The 17,714-nt window shown below is 39.9% G+C and overlaps 1 protein-coding gene and 1 pseudogene across 1 annotated transcript; both read left to right on the plus strand.

Moving 5' to 3' along the window:
• The first annotated feature begins 748 nt into the window (after positions 1-748).
• Positions 749-8,548, plus strand: LOC129355633 (uncharacterized; annotated as a pseudogene).
• A 1,117-nt stretch (positions 8,549-9,665) lies between these two features.
• On the plus strand, positions 9,666-17,690 carry LOC129355634 (E3 ubiquitin/ISG15 ligase TRIM25-like). Its single transcript, XM_055025224.1, has 8 exons — positions 9,666-9,718; positions 11,011-11,266; positions 12,036-12,401; positions 12,480-12,575; positions 13,261-13,494; positions 16,299-16,446; positions 16,524-16,583; positions 16,675-17,690. The coding sequence occupies exons 2-8, from the start codon at positions 11,015-11,017 to the stop codon at positions 17,202-17,204; spliced, it is 1,686 nt and encodes a 561-aa protein (XP_054881199.1). The 5' UTR covers positions 9,666-9,718; positions 11,011-11,014; the 3' UTR covers positions 17,205-17,690.
• The last annotated feature ends 24 nt before the right edge of the window (positions 17,691-17,714 follow it).

The raw sequence follows: 17,714 nt of genomic DNA on the forward strand, positions 1-17,714 counted from the left end.
CAGCCGACCCATTATGCAGATTACCTTATGGTTGCTATGAAAACAACCTGGGTGGTTTTGGTACGCTGCCATGACACGCCACACGACCGCAGTAATTCATTTAGAAGGAGTACGAAGCAAGAATACAGTGCATATGAAACATCCAGCTTTGTCGATGATATGAAGCATTTACATTTTCTGAGAGACTCAATTATGGGTTTTCACTACATGTATGCAATTATTGTTTAAATAACAATACAAAGAGGCTTGGAATATTTCACTTTCTGTAGTTGATCTGTATAATGAGTTTCTTTTTCTGAACTGAGCGATTTTCTTTTAGTTTTTCAAAATTCCAAGCTTAGGTTTGTCCCTTTTTATAGTTAGTCCAAATTATTCGCCCACAAATAATATAAGCGGTTCATCAGGACCCCCAACTCTGAGCAAACAAGCATTTTTTACACAAATCTGTGCTCTGTGTGAAATACACATTTCATTTTTTTATTTATTTATTTTTAGCATTTGGGTTCATTTTAGAAGAATCCAGACTTCTGCATCCATAACCCCAACTTTTAGGAACAACTATTTTTAACTTAAGATAATATACAACATAGTTTGATGGCGGAAATGACCAAACGTTACTTGACTTCTGGATTAAGGCTTAGAAAACAAAGAAGGAAAAAAAAATGCGGATTGTTGTTTTCAGTTGTTGACGCCAGGGGGCGCCGCTCCGAACTACATTAAAAAACGCCTCGTCGCGTCTCGAAGAAGTGCAGAACGTTCACGTTTGGCGTCCGGGCGAGAAGCGACGGAAATGGGGGACAACTACCCGTACCCCGTTTATTTCCAGTGCCGGGAGCTTCTAGTGGAAAAGGACAGGAAGAAACCGAGAGCTACTTCCGCGTCCACAGACGGTCCGGCGGAGGAGACTGCGGTCCGTTGACCACGGCGGCTGACGACGTCTACAGCGTGGCGTTCAAACACCAGAAAGGTGCAGAAAGAGTTTATGTTTATGTTGCTTTAAGATGTCTTTCAAAACACCATAAAAGTTTTGAAACTGTTATTGTTACTGTTAGTGTTACTGTTGTTGTTGTTGTTAATAATTGGGATGACACAGCCTGGAGGAACATCAATGTTGACAAATTGAAACGGGAAATTTCTGTGGAAAGTGAAACTTAACTCGAGCTACCAAAAAGCCATGAAGAGCAGCTGGGAAGCTGGCAGAGGGGCGAGGAGCAATGCACTGGAAAACAACAAAAACAAAAAATCATTAAATAACCTGACTTGACTCAAAACTAGAGATTAGAAGCCAGATCATAATCTCAAGCAAATCTTAAAATATCCCATCTGAATCGTATTTGCATGTTATTTGGTACACTTTTGAAAATGTTCAGTAAAAATGTAGCATAATTTGGCTTAGGTTACCACTAAAGCGGGCTCTATATGACACTGTGATGGTTTGAAATAAATGTACACGGAATCCAGTGTCCTAAAACTCTCTGCGGCTTGAAATATTTGACAACATATATTCCTAGCTCAGTTAGTCCAGCTTCTAAGCTTTTTAATAACTACAAGAAGATAAAGTAAAATCAACTGGTGTGTGGTCAAGTGGTGCACTGTAACAAAGGTGGGGAATCACCGCAGTATAACTCAATCACAGAAGTGATCTCGGTTTCGCTTTCCAGTCATTAGCCTCAAAGGAGAGTTCAGGAATTTTTATAGGTGGAGCTCCGGTGAAGATATTGGGCTGTAAAATCTGCCAGTTAGATGTCAACAACTCCTTGTTTGCATAGACAAATATTAGTTGTTGCCTGTGGAGTCTGGTTACAATCTTAGCTTCCAGATTTTCACATTAAACTCAGTGCTGGTGCCCTGTTCTCGTTGCATGGTTATTTCCATAAAACTATCTTGATTATTTGAACAGATGTTTGAGCTGGTCCAAGATTGACAGTAAAAGCCAAATTCTTATATATTATATTGTGTATATGTGCATATATATTCATATGGTAGCCCCTGTTATGCTTTGTGCCACAGATCAACAGGAAGTGTTGAAGAGATCTAAGCATGTCGTTGAGCTCACTGATGGTCGTCTGGTGTTCAGTGTCAGGAGTGACCTGCCACCTCCCAGCTCGTCACATGACACCACCGCTGCAGAGGTCAGCACATTTCCTTCTGGGTTTCCTGTTCAGGGATGTTTTATTATCTGCTAAATCTGATCCACAACTCAATTCTTCATGTTTTTCCTTCAGATAGTGTTGAAAAGTATCAGCGATTTTGAAAGATACAGGCTGTTCATATGCTATATGAGCACTTCTTTTGCTCATATTGCATCGTATTTAGCACTGGTACAGTAATATCTGAAGAGTTAAAACTCTTGATCTTTGAGCATGACAGATGGCTAAGCTAAAGCAAGGCAGGTTTATTTCTTTAGTGCCATTCATAAAGAAGTTCTCTTTACAGAAAAACATCTAGGTAAATTGCTCAAAGGAAAAACAAGTAGGCAAAATAATGATTTTAAATTCAAACAAATACCTAGCTTACACGTGACCATGACAACCTGGAAAAGGTTACATAAAAAAGTGATCTTTGACATTTACTGTAGAAAAATCCTAAACTAATAAACTTTCATCTCTAGTCACACTGATTGCTGTGTCTACAGAGGTTGGTCTAAAATAAATAAATAAATAAAAGACCTGCTGCTGATCCAAAACACTGCTGCTCCTCACAGTCTCACTAAAATCAGAAGATGGTGTACATCACCCCAGTTCTGATGTATTTAGACGAGCGAATAGACTTTAAAATACTGCTAATTTGTAAATCACTGAAGTTTGTTAGGTTGATAGGTTCTGACTCTGCATCCCTAGAACCAGAACCAAACATGGAAAAACAGCCTTCAGCATCTTTGCATTGATGATTTGACAAAAATGATGTTTTTGTGTTGTTATGATGTAAAGCACTTTGAAATGCCTTGTTGCTGAAATGCACTATACAATCAATCAATCAATCAACTTAATTGATTGATTGTTCATAATTACCCAACTTGTTGAGTAATGCTGTAAAAGCCTGTATTAGAGGTTTGCTGTATTGTTGCTGTCTTCTGCAGTATGTCGATAGAAAAGTGATATATAGAGAAGGCAAAAGGAAGATGTTGACAAAGAAGAAACTTCTCAGATACATAGAATGTTATACCTCTGTTACAGTTTGAAATATAACTACTCTCATTGAAAGCAAAGTCAGAAAATGAGGAACCTGCTAAGATTTTAACATGTTGCCCTGATATATATATTTGTAAACGCTGTTATTGTTGTGCTTTTATCAGAACCAGGAGTCCATTCCTGAGATAACTGCCCCACTGAGTGGTAAAGAAGTTGAAGAACAACCAGAAGAACACAATCCTCTTGCGCTGAAGGACTCGCCTGATGCTGAGGAACTGCTCACCTCTGGTTTTTACCCTAATGAGCATTACCAAAAGGAGGAAGGGACTTTAGTAAGGCGATTATCTCAAACTGACGCTGTGGGTGAAGTTAGTTACTGGGAAGGAGAGGAAGACCAACAGTGTCATGGTACTCCAGACTACTCTCATAAAGATCTGCATCAGGTTGCAGCACAGCACTACAAAGATGAAGTCAGCAGAGTGAGGACAGCAGTTGTGGAAAGTGCTCTGGTGAAATCAGAGATGTTAGATACAGAGGGTAAGCCATGTTTAAGTGAGAGTTTGGGAGCTTTGCATGTGGCTGAAAAAACTTCAGTAGCCACTTACAACCTTATTGATGATCTTCAATTGATGGTGTATCAGGGAGACATCACCAAGTTTGGGGCTGATGCCCTGGTGAACTCTTCCAATGCGGATCTCAATCATTGTGAAGGCATTGCTGCTGCTTTGAGTGAGGCTGGGGGTCCTGACGTACAGTTTGAGATTGAGTCTTTAAGGAAACGTAAAGGACAAATCCCTACAGGTGAAGTTGTAGTGACCATTGGGGGTAATTTACCTTGCAAAAGACTGCTGCATGCTGTTGGACCTCTGGCTGGAAAAGCAGCTGGTGAGGAGAGGATGTTACTGGAAAGAACTATTCGGCGTGCTCTGAATTTGGCAGAATTGATGAAATTCAAGTCCATCGCCATGCCGTGTATCGGCTCAGGAGTGTTTGGCATTCCCGTCACAGTTTGCTCCGACGCCATTGTGTGTGCTGTCAAGGAGTTCTGTAGCCACGGTGGAAAGAGTCTTAAGACAATTTCACACTGATAGATGACAGAGGAGAGGTGGTGAGGGCCATGCAGGAAGCATGTGATAGGCATCTTCTGGGACAAAGTGCTGCTCACCCTACAGAACACAAAGATTCACTTGGAAGGGAGTTTGAGTCTGCTGGACAAAACATAGTCAAGGCTGGAGCTCCCAAAGGTCTTGTCCTGGTTGAGATTGTTCAGGGGACCATTGAAAGCCAGAAGGTGAGAATTCCTTAATTTTAAGTTTATTTTCTCTAAAGTGGATTGATTATTGCAGTGTATGCCACTGTTAATATGTAACTATTTTGCCTGTCAGCATAAGCAAGTTGATAACCTTTGGTCTTGAACTGTTTTTAGACAGATGCAGTGGTATCTCCAATGGTCTTCAACAATCCTCTGTCTACTTGTGTTGGAAACATTCTCAGTAAAGCAATTGGTTCACAAGTGACTCAAAGTGTTAAACGAAAGTCAAAAAGTGAAATGGGGCCTGGTGACTTCATACTAGAGGAAGATTTGACTGGACCTCCTTTTGGTGCAGTGTTCTTCCTCAACCTGATTCGGTGGGATGCAGAAGACAATGGAACCGCAGTTCAGGTGAGATAGCTGAGCATTTTTACCACAATTAGTTTGTCCGGATCGTTTAAAAATAATGTTCAGCTTGTTTCTAATACAAATTTCTACAGGTTCTCCGATTGGGCATCAACCAAATTCTGACTTCCTGTGAGAGCAAAGGGTTTGGATCTGTAGCCCTTCCTGCTCTTGGGGCTGGCTCTGCCCTAAAATTTCCAGTCACTCTGGTAGCCAGGGTTTTACTGGAGGAGATCTCAAAATTTGAACAGGAGAGAACGACCAGCGCACCAGTTCAAGTTCTCCTTGTTCTACCAGACCAAGAGGATGTGGAGGTAAAGTACAATAAACATGTTTTTCCCTTAAATGATTCACAACAAAGGGGCTTTTTAACTGTTAAAAAGTGGACATATTAAGCTGAACTATGTAAAGTAATATTTTAGCATTTTATGTTTCTTGACAGCCACATTCTTTGAGTCCTAACCACAGTGAAACCCCATCTATCCGCAGTTCCTATTCACAATTTACCTATTCACAGACTTTTTTTTTTTTGTGGAACATAACTCCAAATTATTCATGCCTGTTTGTAGATTTTTTTGGTTTATTCACACTGAAATACTGCTCACCTTGCAGTCCAACATCAGTGTCTGATATAACAAATTAATTAATAAAATAGTAAAAAAAAACAATTACCATACATGTACGTCTAAACATTGCAGACAGTCCTCCTGAAAGAACCAATGGATATTTTTTCTGAAAAAGATGGGGCAACAGTTTTTGTAACCTTTGTAATAAAAATATGATGTCAATAGATTTGGGTGTGTAAATGCAATTGAACCCATTAGTAAATTCAGTATTTATCTGTATTGAAGTGGTGGATGTTTGGACTTGTATTAAACTTGAAAATATTGCCTACACAGGACTTCAAATCTGTCCAAGAAGATATGAAGTACAACCGATGTACTGGAATTGATCGACATCAGGGTCAGTATAGACAATAGGAAACCTGTAAGATTGAAATGAAGTTGTGCTGTTGTTTTCTCCCTTCTGTGAAAATATGATAAAATAATTTATTTAAAAAATCCAACGGAAAAATTAATATTACTAAAATTTCCGACATTTAATTCGGTATTCTTTTCAATCTGAATCTTTTCAGACTCCAGTCCAACAAGGATGGTTCTGCTGGGGAAAACTGGAGCTGGGAAAAGCCACCTGGCTAACACCATTCTGGGGGAGGAAGTTTTTACTTCTTACCATTCTCCGAATGCAGGAACAGGAAGATGTGAATCAGAGACCAGAGCAGTTAATGGGAGGCGCCTCACTTTGATCGACACGCCTGGTTTCTTCGACACCGACAAATCGGAAGAGGAGTTGAAGCCGGAGATAATGCGTTGCCTCACGGAGTGCGCACCTGGACCGCACGTCTTTCTCATTTTACTTAGAGTTGACAGATTCACAAAGCAAGAGCAGCAGGTTATCACTAAGATATGCGATCTTTTCTCAGAGGATGCTCTGAAATACGCTGTGATCGTGTTCACTCACGGCGAGCAGCTCCAAAAAGGGATGAAAATCGAGGAGTTTGTCAGTAAGAATCAGAATCTGAGTAATCTGGTGAAGAAGTGCGGAGGTCGGTGCCATGTCTTTGATAATAAACACTGGAGTGGACGGGCAAGATGATTACAGGAACAACCAGGTCCAGTTAGAGGCATTCCTTCAAACAGTAGACAAGATGATGGTGGAAAAAAACGGATCCTACTACACCAATGACGTTCTGCAGCATGTAGAAGAAAGGATCCAGAAGCAAGAAAATGAGATTAGAAAGATGGAGGTGTACTTACCCCCACAGGAGGTCAGGGAGAAAGCTAAAACTTTCGTGTCTGATGAATTTCTGATCCAGTTAGCGGGTACTGCCACCGGTGCTTTGTTGGGGGCGTTTTTTGGAGTGGCAGCGCTATTGGAAGTTGTAATGAAAGTTGTGAAAAATCCCACCGAAATCGTGAAGCGCGTGAAAACCCTAACAACGATGGCACCTGCAGCGGTTGTAGCGGGAAGTGAGGTGGCAGTCGTGGCCACTGGAGTGGTGGCAGGCGTGGCCACAGTAACCGCAGCTGCCGCAGGAGGAGTACGAGGTGTTGGTATTGGTCAGGAAGCATCTAAGGAAGCAAAAACTCCGATGGAGGCAATCGAGAAGACTTTTGATGCTGTTATAAAGGAAAGAAGTAAATTTAGGATGCTTCCACAAAATTAAAGATGCGTTCAAACCAGCTCTTGTTGAGTCCACTTTAATCCGACTATAGTTTGTCTAGAAAATCTGGTCTGTTTGGGGAGCCGTGAATGCACAATTGAACTCAAACCAAAAACTCTGGTCCGCCTAAAAATGCAGGTTTTAGTTTGCTTAAATTGAACTCTGGCATGGTTTTGGATGCAAACAGACCAGAGATTGCTCCAAAAGCAGGAAGCAAATTATAGTGCAGGGCATTCTGGGTCAGTAGAACAAAAACAAATTAGCAAGTACAAGGAGAAATGGCTCATGGTCTTCCACCAGAAATAAAAGAAATCCTACAACCACTAAAATCTGATGCCACTCCATTTTGGTTTACATTTTGTGAAGAATGTAGGTGCAATGGTTTTCTTCTAAAGTTTTTGTGCCCTTTCTTTCAGTGGCTCTTGGTGTAACGCCACCACAGGCAAGGTTCTTCAAAACATTTAGGTCATTTGACACAGATCAGATCAGCAAACTGCACCAGCTGAAAACATAACTCTTTGTGCAATTGTACCCAGTGTACTGGACTATAAGGTGGTAAAACAACCTAACATTTGGCATTGGCAATCGTAAAGATTGAAGTTTTGAGTAATGGTTTTATTCTTTGCATTTATCTTAAACAATCAGTTTTTTGCCCTGTTGAGGCATTTTGAGTGCCTTGTATGGAAATTACAGCAACAATGTGTAGCTGGCAGGTCTGCAGAAATGATCATGTTAGACACAGAACAGCAAAGGAATGTTTCATGTGAGCTACATAGCATCTTGTGGAACCAGTGATGATGAGAGATAGCACTATATTTTTAGAACAAACGCTGCACAAATTCCTGGTTTGTGCTGCTGCGCCAAACAAACTACTTTTTATAGGAATTTCTACTCTTAGCCTGTATTGGCGAGGCACTAGGGGCATCCTCTGTTTTTTTTAAGGTACTTTACAAATCCTACAGCTGCTTTTTCTAAATACTCTTTTCATTCTAATTTTTGATGCACTTTTGGTGATAGTATTATTTGTTTCAACAGGACATTCTTTTAAAGACGGACAGGGTTTGTCGTCACTGTTACCTTGTTCGAAGATTTGCACGTTATTTAATTTCTTTGTAAAAATGACACTTGGTGTGGGTTCTCTTATTTATTCGTAATTCAAGCTGTTCTTGCTTTGTTTCTCCAATAAGATTGTTACTGAAAGCACATTTTTATCTCAACCAAAACTTTATGGTGAGACTTTATGAGAAACAAAAAACTTGAGGAAGCACTAAATTTATGTATTTCAAGAGACACAAAAATGTCTGTTGATGTCATTGTTTGACTTAAACCACTAGTAGTAATAAAAGCATTGCAAAAGTTGTCATGATATAAGAACATGTGTCAATCACTCTCTGTTTTGCATATTACATTTTGTTGTGTAAAATGATTGTAACTATACATAATGTAAAAGATTTTGACTTGGTGTTTTGCACATTTATTCTGTTTGTTGATTGATGAAATAACATACAGTACATACCATTTGAATAAAGTTTCTACAAAATAAAAGCATGCCATCCGCCTGCTTCACTGTTTAACTACAATCAGTCTTAAAGGTACTTTTTGACTGCTAATGATTTTTAAGCTTATTTACTTCAAAAGTGGGGTGTTATTTTCCTGAAAAAGGGAGTTTGATATTTCTTTTACTTAAATTGAACGTGAGCTGGCTTTCCAATACTTCAACGTAATTGGTGGAAATAAATATCACGACAGTTGCATATTGTCGCCTTCCTACATTAATGACCTAAGTCACTTTTGTCAAAAGGGATTATGGGGGAAGGGAGAACAAACAATATAAACATATAACTCACATCACCCTAATCAGTTGTATAACAGATAACTCTAATCACCTGTAACTTTCCATTGTTTGTTTCAAGTATGAGAAACATTCTTTTTATAGATTTCTTTACACTGGTTAGACCAGTGGTGCACAATCATTTCAAAAACGGTCTCCAAATATTTTTAAAGTATGCTTGATTACGCTCTATGGACTGATGTGCACATATTTCGTCCTCTTTTATCGGTTCTCCAGTAAGCTGACACTGTTCTGTTTTGTCTTGTTGATTTTCATTTTTATTCCATTTGTTTGCTTTTTATAGTTTTTTTTCCCTTTCAGTTTAACTCTGAAAAATCATATATATGTATTTTAAGTAATATGATGGAAATGACACATTCATCTTTCTTAATCTTCCCGGGAGCTTTGGATCAAAGGTTGACGACGCAATAGGCAACATAATTAGTAACACAACCGCCCACGTGTCAGGACACGTGGATGTTCATTTTCTGGACAGTTCAAAAATAATTAGTGCAATAACAAAGCTTATTAAAAGTTTTGTACTCTTCTGTCACACAGTAACTATTTCAAAAATAGCCTCTGAACACTTTTTTACAGCCAAACGTGTTCAAGGGCATGTTTGAATACGTGCTTCTGAATACGTGTTCCAACACAGTTTTAATGTACTATGTGTATTAGAATCTCCACCCATTGGGTGGAAACCCGTCCAGTGTTGCTGTTCATTTTGGCAACACTGATAGTTTTCTACGGTCCTGCGGAGGAGACTGCAATCGATCTTAATGGTGCTTTTTGACTGATAATGACTGATAGTCTTTAATTATTTATTCACTGACAAAAGTGGCTGCTGACGTTTACAGCATTCAAAAATCAGAAAGGTACAGTAAGATTGCTTTTTCTTGTGTTGCGACATAGATACCTTTTGTAAGAAGCTTGAGAGACGTAAGTGAACTTTCAGTTTTGTTTTAAAATATGCACGCCTGTAAAAAGAAACATACTAGAAGAAACTATTATTGAGCATTCTGCTGTTATTAGTATTGACATGTGGTCCTTGTGTAAGTGAATTTTGACAAATGGAAACGGAAAATTTTCCTGGAAAGTGAAACTTAATTCTACCGGCCAAATACCATAAAGAGCAACTGACAAGCTCACAGCCTGGTAAACGAAGAGCAATTCAATGCAAAATACCATCCAAAAATACAAACTGCAGTTCCTGGTTGTGCTGCTCGAACCAAAGCCACTGCATAACACAGCTGTAGAACCAGAGAATGATGCTGAAATTGGTGGAAACATCATAGTTTTAGTACTCAGAGTACTAAAACTCAGTACTAGAGTACTAGTACTAAATACTAAATAAACTAGTACTAAGTACTATACAGGTATACAGGTATTTGTCCTAATTTGTTTTGTTTCTCTTTTTGTTTTGCAGTTTAAATATATAGATCATAATGCCCGGTTCAATCACAATAAACATTAAAATTCTGATTCTGTTGTTTTACTAGCTCTGAGTAAAGTTAGAAGGCTGTAAAATCTACCATGGACAATGGTTGTTGTTTTGCATAAAGATGCACAAATTTCCTGGGAAATAAACTTCTGGTCAAAGAATGGCTATCAGGAACTTTGCTTCATTCCCATCATTTAAGAACTCCACGTTTTCTAGCGATGTCTTAGACATTTTCTTCTATGCCGTTTGAATTTTGTTGAAGAACTTGTGCTAAAAAAAAATAACATTTTCTTTGAGCACATTCAGACCAAAACATGTGTCTAGTTGGAATGCTTTCAATCAATTTGTCAGAATTTAGATTTCATAACTGTGAATCAGCAAGTAGTTCATAGATTAAAAAAAAAAAAAGCATTTCAGAATCTGTTTGATCTTGCAGAATCAGAAAATTAGAAGTATACCTTATCAGAATATATTTTACTCTCTCAATTTTATGAATGCTGTATTTGTTCTATGTATCTCCCCAGAAGTCGTTTATGATCAACATTATCTTAGACTGATTACACTTGCAATGCCTCCATCAGCCCACCACACTTTATCAGCACAAGCAGTAGATGGTTATTGCAGTTTGGACATTGAAATCTCTCTCATTTATTTCTCCAGCAATTCAAAACCTCAAACCTCAAAAACCGCTCTGATTCGTTCCTTTTGTGTTGCTATCATTTTTAGCTAAATGACCAGTAAGGAGGAAGATCTGCAGGACAACCAGTACGTAGTCAATCTGGACCATGAGCAGTTCTGCTGCTCAGTTTGCCTGGATCTGCTGAATGAGCCCGTCACCATCCACTGCGGACACAGTTACTGCCGAAGCTGCATCGAGAGCAGCTGGGACAGGCAGGGTGAGAGGGAGGAATACAGCTGCCCCCAGTGCAGGGAGACCTTCCATCCCAGGCCTGTCCTGAAGAGAAACAACATGCTGGCTGAGGTGAGGAGGAGTGCTAGCGTGACAGCTAATCAGACTAAACCTGGACTAGCCTGCAAAGTCTCGAAGAGGAGCTGGTGTTCTGCATTTATAAACTCAACAGATATGAACAAACTGGGAGAATTTAAGGTGGTAATTTAGTTATCTGCATTAGGTTAACCCAGTGGTTTCCAAAGAGTGGGGCGCAGTTACCCGAATTGTGTTCTTGTTACTGAGAATATTTTTCCTCTATGTTTTTAGTCTGGTCCAAACTGGATTTCTGTCTTTTAATCAGCAAAGTGTGAAAAACACTGTTTCCTTTTTCTAGTTTTGGATCTGTTGGATACTTTTGACTTAACAATTTATGTACATTTAACAAAACGTTTGGACTCCACTGCTCTGAATAGATCTTACAAAGGTACAGTAAGATTGCTTTTTTCTTGTGTTGCGACATAGACACCTTTTGTAAGAAGCTTGAGAGACGTAAGTGAACCTTCAGTTTTGTTTTAAAATATCCACGACTGTAAAAAAAACATATGAGAAGAAACTATTATTGGGCATTCTGCTGTTATTAGTATTGACGTGTGGTCCTTGTGTAAGTGAATTTTGACAAATGGAAACGGAAAATTTCTCTGGGAAGTGAAACTTAACTCTACCGGCCAAATACCATAAAGAGCAACTGACAAGCTCACAGCCTGGTAAACAAAGAGCAATTCAATGCAAAATAAGGTCCCTAGGGTACCTTAAGAATCAAATTTTCTGTCCAAACTGACTTCCCTTCCTGCTTCTTCAGGTTGTGAAGAAGTTTAAGATGAGATATCCCCAACCACCGCCTCCGTCTCTGACCGTGGCCGCCCCGCCAGATGTCGCCTGTGACTTTTGCAGTCTCGGAGGAAACAAAGCCACCAAGTCTTGCTTGACGTGCTTGGCATCTTACTGCAATGAACATGTAGAGCCTCACTACACTGTCTCCGTGTTGCAAGAGCATGAACTGATCTCAGCTACGATGCCAATAGGGCACAAGGTGTGCACCGAGCATCGGAAGTTGATGGATCTCTGCTGCCAGACGGACGAGCAGCTCATCTGCACCAAGTGCACGATGGACAAACATAAAGGTCACAAGTTTGTGTCTATTCTGGAGTTAAAGGAGACCACAAAGGTAAAAACAAATGATGTAATTAAAGTTCCCCAGTCCAATTAAAAAGATACTCAATGGGAGCTTTCTGGTTTCTTCCAGGAACGGCTGGAGAAAGTTCGAAAGCAAGTGCAAGAGAAAGTCCAGCAAAGAGAAGAAGAGCTGGAGACGATCATACAAGCTGAGAAAAATGTTAAGGTATAGTCTAATAAAAAACAAAACAATTAAAATTGACTTTCTTTTTTGTTTGTTTGTTTCAAGAGATGTAATCAGTAAAACTGAATGTACTAGTAAAGAATTGTGACAAAAGACTGATCTTTATTGTGAAATGTAAGGATCAAAGGTTTAAGCAGGAACAGCACGTCTCCCCCGGATGTGACTCAGTGATGTATTGCTGAAACCTTTCAGCTGGAATTTAATTAAGTATTTAGTTTGTCTGATATGGTGCCAGACCTCCATCCGAGTCTTATGGGTAACAATGTCTTCCTTCCGCCACTTGATGGCAGCAGAGAGAAATCCTACAAGGTCGGAGCCAGACGTTGAGAGCTGAAAAACTCAAAATTCTTCTGAAGCGCAACAATTTATAGACTCTAATGTTATCACTAAGAGATGATCCAACCTGCCAGCCAATTTGAGTTTAAAAGAATTGCAACTTTAACTCATTTATTAAAGCAAATCCAAAACATAACGTTGGGTGCACGCAGTATTCGCTGGCAAAAGCGAAGCAAAATCATCAAAAGCCTGTTTTTATCTTTTAATTAATTGTCATTTTAATTTGAACACAAAATAACCACAGGTTTGATTGAATCTCCCTAAAGGGAATATAGTCTAGCTTTTATAAATGTAACCACGCTTTAATTAACAGCTGCGTTTGTTCCCACAGAGCAGTGCCCAGACCTCAAAGGCAGACTGTGCCAAGGCTTTCTCCGAGCTGATCTCGTCTGTGCAGAACAGATGCAGTAAGCTGGAGCAGCTGATTGAGGCCCAGGAGAAGAGCGCCCTCGCTCAGGCTGGGGAGCTGAAGCAGCGGCTGGAGAATGAGCTCGGCGAGCTGAGAGGGAAGGAAGGTCAGCTGCTGCGGCTTTCAAGCAGCGATGACGTTGTCCACCTAACACAGGTATAGACGCCGTTTGGACTTGTGTGCACTTGCTGAAGTTCTTTTTTCCTTCTGACTTGAATAAAGCCGGCTTACCAACAATGCTCCGTCAACCTGTTTAGCAGGTCAAAACATTTGGAAGAATTTAGGCTTCCTTTATGCTTCCCTGTTTTTCTTTTTTGTGTGTGTTACTTCCTAATGACACTTTACCATGTTTCCATTTTCTAATGCCACCTAATCATTTTGTGCAAATTAAATGGTGACAAATCAGAAAAGAAGGAATTTCTCTACAACAAAGGCACATAAAAGACAAGTGACTACTTGTTTTGGAGAATATATAGTGAAAGGTAAAGATTAAGGTGATGGCAAGGATGCCTTCCAACTTTAAAGACATACAGTTAGGGCCAGAAATATTTGGACAGTGACACAGGTTTTGTTATTTTAGCTGTTGACAAAAATATGTTCAGAAATACAATTTATATATAATATGGGCTGAAAGTGCACACTCCCAGCTGCAATATGAGAGTTTCCACATCCAAATCGGAGAAAGGGTTTAGGAATCATAGCTCTGTAATGCAGAGCCTCCTCTTTTTCAAGGGACCAAAAGTAATTGGACAATGGACTCCAAAGGCTGCAAGTAACTCAAAAGGCCTTTCCCTCGTTAACCTGTAATCAAGTAAGTAGTTAAAAGGTCTGGGTTGTTTCCAGGTGTGTGGTTTTGCATTTGGAAGCTGTTGCTGTGACCAGACAACATGCGGTCAAAGGAGCTCTCAATTGACGTGAAGCAGAACATCCTGAGGCTGAAAAAAAGGAAAAATCCATCAGAGAGATAGCAGACATGCTTGGAGTAGCAAAATCAACAGTCTGGTACATTCTGAGGAAAAAGGAATTGACTGGTGAGCTTGGGAACTCAAAAGGCCTGGGCGTCCACGGAAGACAACATTGGTGGATGATCGCCGCATACTTTCTTTGGTGAAGAAGGACCCGTTCACAACATCAACTGAGGTCCAGAACACTCTCAGAGAAGTAGATGTATCTGTCTCTAAGTCAACAGTAAAGAGAAGACTCCATGAAAGCAAATACAAAGGGTTCACATGTAGATGCAAACCATTCATCAATTCCAAAAATAGACAGGCCAGAGTTAAATTTGCCCAAAAACACCTCAAGAAGCCAGCCCAGTTCTGGAAAAGTATTCTATGGACAGATGAGACAAAGATCAACCTGTACCAGAATGATGGGAAGAAAAAAGTTTGGAGAAGAAAGGGAACGGCACATGATCCAAGGCACACCATATCCTCTGTAAAACATGGTGGAGGCAACGTGATGGCATGGGCATGCATGGCTTTCAATGGCACTGGGTCACTTGTGTTTATTGATGACATAACAGCAGACAAGAGTAGCCGGATGAATTCTGAAGTGTACCGGGATATACTGTCAGCCCAGATTCAGCCAAATGCTGCAAAGTTGATCGGACGGCGCTTCACAGTACAGATGGATAATGACCCCAAGCATACAGCCAAAGCTACCCAGGAGTTCATGAGAGCAAAAAGGTGGAATATTCTGCAATGGCCAAGTCAATCACCAGATCTTAACCCAATTGAGCATGCATTTCACTTGCTCAAATCCAGACTTCAGACGGAAAGACCCACTAACAAGCAAGACCTGAAGGCTGCGGCTGTAAAGGCCTGGGAAAGCATTAAGAAGGAGGAAACCCAGCGTTTGGTGATGTCCATGGGTTCCAGACTTAAGGCAGTGATTGCCTCCAAAGGATTCGCAACAAAATATTGAGAAAAAACTTTTTTGTTTGGGTTATGTTTATATGTCCAATTACTTTTGAGCTCCTAAAATGTGGAGTGTTTGTAAACAAATCTGTACAATTCCTACATTTTCTATCAGATATTTTTGTTCAACCCTTTAAATTAAACGTTACAATCTGCACTTGAATTCTGTTGTAGAGGTTTCATTTCAAATCCAATGCGGTGGCATGCAGAGCCCAACTCACAAATATTGTGTTACTGTCCAAATATTTCTGGCCCTAACTGTATATTAACCAAGATACACATAAAAAAATATAAGTGGAAAAGTGAACCATCTGGTCGGAAATTGGGGTCTGGTTACTGTTACAGCAACAAAGATTTATTCATTTTTTTCTATTGATAATCAAAATGGTTTTAGATGCTATTGCTTTTCTTTAAGATGTGCCAGTGAATAAAATGAAACCTCTGTGATTACAATGAACACTCATCATGAGTGTTGGACTTTTTCAAATAATATTATTGCCTCCCTAAGGTTGTAAAAGAGCAATTGTTTTAACTGTTTTAACTTTCTGTCCTACACAATTCTGTTCGTTTGATTCCAATTTCCTCTCACTGCTCTGTCTGGGTTTTCTTCCATTGTGCTGGATTTCTCTGGCAGAATTTCTAGAGAAAAGAAGTTTTCCACTGTATTTTAGAATTGTAGTCTGCCTGTAGTTTGGCAATGATGTTAGAGGAAGTGAAGGAACCCCTTAAGTCCGTGTTGGCCACTCTTCCAAATATTGAATTAACATTAACAGCCATCTTATTTGACTCGGTATGTTTCAATTCACAGTGGAGGATGGTAAGCTTCACAGCGTTGAACTGGCACATCACATACATCACGGCCAAACGTTAGCAAATGGGTCAAATTTAAGACAGAAACAGGCATGGACAACAGAATCCATGCCTCCAACGAGGAATCATTTCTCAGTCTCCGAGGATCCAGACTCTCTGAACGAGACAAAAGTTAGAGTGAGAGGCTGGTTTCTACCTGGATAGTTTTAATTACTTTCTCTCTATATTTTTCAGCTTAACCCCATTTCCGTCGCATTTCAAGACTTTGCACCGGGTGCCGGTCCTCCACGTTCTTTCACAGATGTGACTGCTTGTGTGACTGAGCTGAAAGCCAAAGCAGACATTTTGCTGGAGGAGACATGGCCCAAGATCTCAACTACGGGTAAGTAGAGTTTCTGTGTGTATAAGATTTACTTTCTTCCAGTGTCGCTTAAAAATGACTGTTGTGTCTTCTCACAGTCTCTTACGTTGACTTCTCCCTTTCACCTGCACCCAACAGCAGAGAGGAGTTTTTGCGTTGTAAGAAATCAAACTACAAATATCTTTCTTATGTGGTCACAAATATTGTCAGAATTATTACTGTGGTGACTAATTCTTCTTTGCTTGGAAGATTGGCGTCCCTTAACACTGGATGATACGTCAAACTACCCTAAGCTAACCCTCATGGACAACAACCAAGAAATGAGGCCTTCACCCATCCCCTATTCTCCTCATCCAAACAGATTCATAAAATTCCCACAGGTCCTTTGCAAAGAGGCTTTAACAGAGCGGTGTTACTGGGAGGTGAAGTGGCACGCTCGCACTCTCTCTGCGGCTGTAGCTTACAAAGACGCCAACCGAACTTCGGACGAGTCAGAGTTTGGGAGAAACGACAAGTCTTGGACTCTAGAATGCTCAGGAGACACCCTGACGTTTCGACACAATGATGTCGATACGAAAGTACCAGGCTCTTGCTCCAAAAAGATCGGCGTGTTCCTGGATTACCAGGCAGGAATTTTGAGATTTTATCAAGCTTCTGATCAAATGCTGCAAATCTTTGAAGTCCAGACCACGTTCACTGAGCCTCTTTATCCTGGTATTGGTTTGAACTATGAGTGGTATGATACTGGAGTATTTGCAGGATTGGCCAAATTGAAATAGTACAGAACTCGTACAGAATATAATTCTGAAAATGTTAGTGAGTCGCGGTTTGCAGGTGTGGCAAAAACAATTCCGTGTAACAGAATTTCTGTCAAGAACTTGGAAAGTCTCCAAAGCTAAAGGTGAAAGGGGAGGAGTAATTAAACTCTGTGGTGGAAGGAAAATATGAGGAAGTACTTTCACTTGATTTGATGTGTTTTGAATTCGCCAAAATTTCATTGATTCGTTCATGTTGTTTTTCTTGCAAAATCCATCATCAAGAGAAGAATCAGCAAATCCACCTGAACTTGTGAAATCAGTTTTATTTTGCATCGGTCTATGGTGGAACCAACTCACACACCATCAGAGAAATGCAGAGAGCAGATTTTCTGGCACTGGATTTTCTACTTTTGTAGTTTTGAATATAACTGGACAGTCAAGTTGCTCTGGGTGTTTAATATGTAAAACTGATCTTGGGGGAATAAACATCTTTTTAACAAATTTGAAGGTGTTATGTATTCATGGTTATTG

The sequence above is a fragment of the Poeciliopsis prolifica genome, unplaced genomic scaffold (assembly GCF_027474105.1).
Source record: "Poeciliopsis prolifica strain line A6 unplaced genomic scaffold, Auburn_PproV2 SCAFFOLD139, whole genome shotgun sequence".
Lineage (NCBI taxonomy): Eukaryota > Metazoa > Chordata > Actinopteri > Cyprinodontiformes > Poeciliidae > Poeciliopsis > Poeciliopsis prolifica.

Excerpts from the sequence above, each read along its gene's own strand:
- LOC129355634 (XM_055025224.1), top strand. The coding sequence starts at position 11,015 with ATGACCAGTAAGGAGGAAGATCTGCAGGACAACCAGTACGTAGTCAAT. Across the intron at positions 13,495-16,298 it reads ACGTTGTCCACCTAACACAG|CTTAACCCCATTTCCGTCGC; the intron begins GTATAGACGCCG and ends TATATTTTTCAG. Across the intron at positions 16,447-16,523 it reads GCCCAAGATCTCAACTACGG|TCTCTTACGTTGACTTCTCC; the intron begins GTAAGTAGAGTT and ends GTCTTCTCACAG.